The 6276-nt window shown below is 33.9% G+C and overlaps 1 protein-coding gene across 1 annotated transcript; it reads left to right on the plus strand.

Annotated features, from left to right (window-relative positions):
• The first annotated feature begins 699 nt into the window (after positions 1–699).
• LOC111622813 (glutamine synthetase-like) lies at positions 700–4102 on the plus strand. Its single transcript, XM_023365236.1, has 7 exons — positions 700–938; positions 1019–1189; positions 1978–2139; positions 2216–2362; positions 2428–2555; positions 2795–2994; positions 3792–4102. Exons 1-7 carry the CDS (start codon positions 782–784, stop codon positions 4078–4080), a joined length of 1254 nt encoding a protein of 417 aa, XP_023221004.1. The 5' UTR covers positions 700–781; the 3' UTR covers positions 4081–4102.
• Positions 4103–6276: the final 2174 nt, after the last annotated feature.

The following is a 6276-nucleotide window of genomic DNA, read 5'->3' on the forward strand; positions in this document are numbered from 1 at the left end:
TTTATTTTTCGACATATGCTTACATAATTGGGTTTGCACGTCCAAGTTCGATGGAGTGTCGGTGGAGAAAGTCCTGGATCCTTTCTTTAGTTTTTCTGAAGAACAGCGGTGAGTCAGATATCGAGATAATGGCGACAGGAAGGCTAACACGAGGTCTTTCTCGGGGACGATGTAGAAGGTTGGAATTGGGAAGCGGAAGTTCAGAGGAAGAAACTCAGAGGAACTCTGTGGAGGAAGCCAGAGATGGAAGCTTCCCGTGTCCTCGCTGACGGAGGTTTTATATATCTTTTTCATGTTCAATTCTATTCTAATTGGTCGGGCTTTCCCTTCCTCGCTCCCCGATTGGTCTCTTACCTGTCTCGAGATAGAATTTGAGGTCAAGTTAGGTTTCGAGAAAGGTCTGCCCGGGATGGTTTATTCGACACCATCCTCTCGACTCTGATTTTCTCGATAGTTAATTTAATAAATATACATTTCCATGGCCGAACTCAATATGAGTTCGGAATTGCTAAAGAGGCTCTCTCGGTGCTCACTGGATAGAAAGAGCATTTAAAAAACTGAGATATTTTAATCAGTGTGAAATGTAAAAAATTATATTTTATACACCTGTACTTTAAATATTATAAATGAAATTTTTAAACCTTCAAATTTGTATATTTTAAAAATAATAAATTTAAAATGTTTTAGTTAATCAAAAGATATATTCCATTATTCGAAAATCGTTCTTCAGTACGTAATTCTTTTTCTTTAAATCGATCATTAAACTATAAAATTTCATAAAATGTTAAAATTTTCGAAGTTTCAATATTGTAAATTTATGATTGATATGAAGCCGAATATAAAAAGCTATCTAAGTAATAGAAATATTCGCCATTTTCAGTCAATTCGAATTATAAAAATTTGCCCAAAGAATTTCTGTATCTTCCAGAGGAATTTCTGTAAGTAGACTGTGAAGTTGATATATATAAGAATGATTTATATAGAAAAACGATAAAAGAACAATGATTTATTTTTATAGTCTATGAATATTACTGGATGAATGCACTGACTAAAAGTATTAATAATAAATACAAGTCACTTAAGCAGCCCGAAGATAAAATTCAATGCATGTACGTGTGGATTGATGGAAGCGGAGAGCATCTAAGAGCTAAAACCAAGACTTTAAATTTCGTACCTAAAACGGTTAAAGGTACCGTATTTAATTATTTACTTGGGCTATTTTGTTGCTTGTATTTACGTAATATATTACTATAAAACTAAATGTCAAACGAACAGCCGGGAGAATATTTTAGGATTAATTTATTTAACAAGAGACGGGGTGTATAAATAACTGGAGGAGCAAAAGCTAGTAAACCATGAACATGTTATAATATCTTTAGTATCAACCGAGTAACCGAGATAGTTTGTCAGGTAAAGAGGTAATGGAGAGGTTGCGGCCGAAGTTTTTATTTCTCAAACGTGAACGCCGAACGTCGAGCGCCGCAATCTTGTAAGCGGTGCTCGACGTTCGACGTTCACGTTTGAGAGATGAAAACTTCGGCCGCAACCTCTCTAATAACATCTGTTTTGTCTCGTTCATCTGTTTGAAATTTATAATAAACTGTTTATTGACAAATTCAACATTTGTATTTACTCAATGAGTCACACTTTGTATTAAGTCTCATTCAACTGCTCGTGGTATTCACATATATCTGTATCTACATCTAAATTAATTCAACTTATATGCTGCCGGATGGCCAAGCGGTGAAGGTGGCATCCTGCCGCTATTGGGACCCGGACGAGTCAAAAATTCCCCAGGAATTTTTCATCATTGCCTTTCTAATTATTTATAACTCGGGTCTGCCTTCTGTCAAATTGTTTAGTAATTATTTACTCTTATAGTCCCTATAAAAATCTGGCTGTTCTTTTGATAATTCGTAATAACTATCGGGTTGGTTGTATTTATTATAACTATAAATATACTGTATATTATTGTAGAACTACCAATCTGGTCTTTCGATGGTTCAAGTACAAATCAAGCTAAAGGAATCAATTCTGATATATATTTACACCCCGTTGCTTTATATAAAGATCCATTTCGGCGTAATAATAATAGATTGGCGCTATGTGAAACGTACAATTATGACCACACACCTACTAGTACGAATGAAATTTTGATTTATCTTTATGTATATTTTGCATAGAACGGATCTTAATTATAATCAAATTTTCACAGAAACAAATAACAGAAAATCTTGTAATGAAGTAATACAAAAAATAACGAATGAGAAACCGTGGTTCGGAATGGAGCAGGAATTCACCTTACTCGGTGTCGATAAACATCCACTTGGTTGGCCTAAAAATGGTTACCCGGAACCCCAAGGTGGTATCATAAACTTAATTAAATAGATTTAAATGCATTTGTATCGACTATATTATTTTTAAAAGGACCTTACTATTGCGGTGTTGGAGCAAATAGGATTTTTGGGAGAAACATTATAGAATCTCATTATAGGGCATGCTTATATGCGGGTATAAATTTAACTGGTACAAATGCCGAAGTTATGCCAGCTCAGGTTTGTGAANAAAGGGATTTTTTGAAATTTCCTTCAGTGGGAAGTGTTAAACATTTATAATATACATTTTGAGCCACAGCAACGCATGGCTGGGTACAGCTATAAATTCCATATACATTCCATATAAATTTTGTTTCTACCAAGTAGTCCCAGATGACTGCTGTTTTACTTATGCAACCATTTACAATTAATAGAAAAATATTAATTTGTTTAAAACATTTTATTTTATTTTTTTTCAGTGGGAATTTCAAATAGGACCTAACGAAGGAATAACGATTGCTGACGATTTATGGATGGCCAGATTTATTTTGCACAGAATTGCAGAAGAATATAATGTAATCGTCTCTCTGGATCCGAAACCTGTTATCGGCGAATGGAACGGAGCTGGAAATCATACTAATTTTAGCACAAAAGCAATGAGAGAAGAAAATGGCATTAGGTATATAATTCGGACAAATCAATGGTTACTACAACTGGCCATAGTCTAGCTTTTTCTTTCTTTTGCTCTTTTTGCATTGTGAACGTTAAGAGGACCTTTACATTAATCAAAGCTATCATGGATTCAGCCAGATCCACAATGTGGCAGCTTTGATTGTAATATAAATTGATTAGAATTATTATCTTCTAATGTAACTACCATACACCTAGTTTTAATTCCCGATTTCTAGTTTTGAACTTATCCGGATTATCTTTTCGTAGAATAATCTGTAACACTCAGAGGTCAAGCGATCTTCGTATCCTGAACACGTCGTGGGTTCGCGCCTCGCTCTGACGGGCTGGTCAGGTGGAATTTTCCGGGTTTTCTTTACGTCTGTAACGCCTAAATAGGGGCTAGTTTCCATTAAAAAGACCTCTCGGAAGGCATCCCTCCTAGGCAGATTGCCTAAGTGTTGTGTTGCCATAACTTAACAAACAACAACAACTGTAACCTCGGATCTCTCGGTACTCCATCCCACAGTTTGCTAGAGCCATCTTTACTATAATTAGTTTAGCTATGCTCTATGTTTGATTTGGTTTCGTGTTATAGGCAACGTAACACATGGGATGCCAAGAGAATGCTTCCTGGAAAAACTTTCTATCAGAAATTGGTCCTATTTATGTGTTAAACGTATGAATTAAACACGTCCTTTCGGGCATAGTAAATTTATATTTACTTTTTTTTCCTTTTTAAATGAAAAAGTGTGTACTTTATTTATTTATTATTAAAATAATTTATGCCAATTCTCTTTACTGCAGAGTTATAGAAGAAGCTATTGAAAAATTACGAAAGAAGCACAAAGAGCATATCAAAGTATACGATCCCAAAGAAGGCAAAGATAACGAACGTAGATTAACAGGAAAACACGAAACTTGCAATATTAAAGAATTTAAATGGGGTATTGCCGATAGAGGAGCTAGCATCAGAATAACACGAGCTGTGGCAGAGAGCAAGAAAGGCTATCTAGAAGATCGAAGACCTTCCTCTAATTGTGATCCTTATTCCGTAGTCGAAATTATTATTAGAACAATCTGCTTAAATGAATAAATTTTATACAATATTTGATTAACTAACTGCGTATATTATTGACGTCGAATAGACATTGTAGCTGAATGGCCAAAGCGATCATGGATCCAATCTTTCAATTTGAGGAATCCGGGATCGAGTTCGGGTCGACTCAAAAGTTTTTATAGATAGATTGACTGAAAGATGGGGATATATCTTTCCCGTCTCTCATTACTCGTTCACACATCTTGATGATGGCAGCGGCTAAGGTGTGTGAATTGGATTCCAGGTTTCCAGAGCGGTAGAAAAACCCCATGAATATTTTGGGGATGGTTTGTGCGAATATATCGGGCTCCGTCCCTCACCATCCTAATGTCTCATTGTGGGGCTGGCCGAACCCATAACGGGCTTGTTGAAAAAAGAGACCCTTTTAGTAACCACAGGGTGGAAAGAGTTAAAAAAAACTCAAACACGCCCGTTACTGACCTAGTTTGAACCGATAACACGTCAGAAAATGTCTTCTTAGTGTCTATGGAAGTGGAAAAGTTAAAACTGAAAAAAGACCATTCCGTGTATCATATTAATGAAATTTTTATTTTATTGTAATCAGAAAATAACAAGACAATCACAAACAAAAATTTAGTATAATGCTTTAAGACACGCGGAAAACAATTCTGTAAAAAATCAAAATACTTGAAGCGCCAAAAGGCCATAGTACTATTATGGCCTTTTGGCGCTTCAAGCAACAAACATTTTATAATTATAAGATACTCGCTCAATACAGAGATCTTAGCAATGCATGAGATACTGTTCAATATAATTCTCATTCTGAAAGTGTAAAACTTGAAGGACATGTGCAGTACAATGTATTCAACGACCGACCGTAATTGATCCTCTGACATGCAATGTGTTAAATAGGTTAAATAAGAATACTTTAATTACGATTACCCGGTAAATGTTTTTTTCTGTAGATCAAGAAAGTTGTGCAGGAAAGATTCTTTTACAGGCGCTATTGAGTGGTAGAATTGATAACAATTATAAAAGTATAATATTTAGTTATATTTTTTATAAATTTATCACATAATAAGCGCAAATATACTAATAATTTTATTTAATATATGTAACAATACAATATTTTATTTCATTTACACTATGAAAAAAAGAAAATTTCAAAAACATGTGTGAATGTACTGTACAGTACATATACATGTATATATTTTATATTTATCTCCGTAGTACTTTATAAAAATATACAAATATCGACATACAGGAACATTATATGGGAACAGGTATAAAAGGTTTAATTTTATTTAACAATTTACCGACACAGACGAAGTCTCCCCGTGCCTTTACAGACTCGTCAATGCAACTGTCCCGGGACCACCTTCGATCGACGATCAACGCCCAGGACGTCCAAACAGATGATTGTCCTAAAGCAAACTATTTTGTACATAGTGTATGTTTATTTTATGTTAAAATAAACGATACTTGTCGTCTTTGTCTCTTTCGCCGCCACGCACGTACCAATGGAACCTAGATCATCACTGACGCGCAATTAACTGATTGGAAATCGGATTTTTACAGAAACATCATCAAATTTCACGGCACTCCACTGATTTGTAACTTTCCCTTTGTTAAAACAATTACTCGTTCCTCAAAAATTTACATTCAATACTTTTTGCAAGATGAACTTACGCAGCTTTATTTTGTATATAGGAGTGATACATCTTCCTGTTCTTTTATTTTTCTCATAGTCGACAGTGAAATAACAAAAGTAAATGCTAATACTAAGTCTAACTTTATATGTGTAACGTACTGTACACCCGGGATTTTTTCGGTTGACACGTGAGAAAATTATGCACGCGCAATTTTGGCTGGCCGTCCTTGGCCTATATGATTCCAAATGATACTAAACCGAAAAAAAAGCAATAAAACAAATAAATTATTGTATATTAATTTTCTAACCTGATAAAATGTAATTAATTTTATGTAAATTTTCTAACTTTATACTTATTGTTCTGACAAAAAAATTTTTTAAATGTAGAATGTGGATTATATACTTTCTCAGTAATTATGTACTNATTAAAATAAATGCTTTAGTTTTATTATAAAATTAAATTTTTATTTAATTAATAACTGTTATTTATTCGTTATTATTATTATTTAAAACTATAATTATGATTTGGAATATGTATATATATATATAAATATTATATTAAACTGTCATTACGTTATCGT

The sequence above is a fragment of the Centruroides sculpturatus genome, unplaced genomic scaffold, assembly GCF_000671375.1.
Source record: "Centruroides sculpturatus isolate CEXI.00-Female unplaced genomic scaffold, Cexi_2.0 scaffold332, whole genome shotgun sequence".
NCBI classification, from domain to species: Eukaryota; Metazoa; Arthropoda; class Arachnida; order Scorpiones; family Buthidae; genus Centruroides; species Centruroides sculpturatus.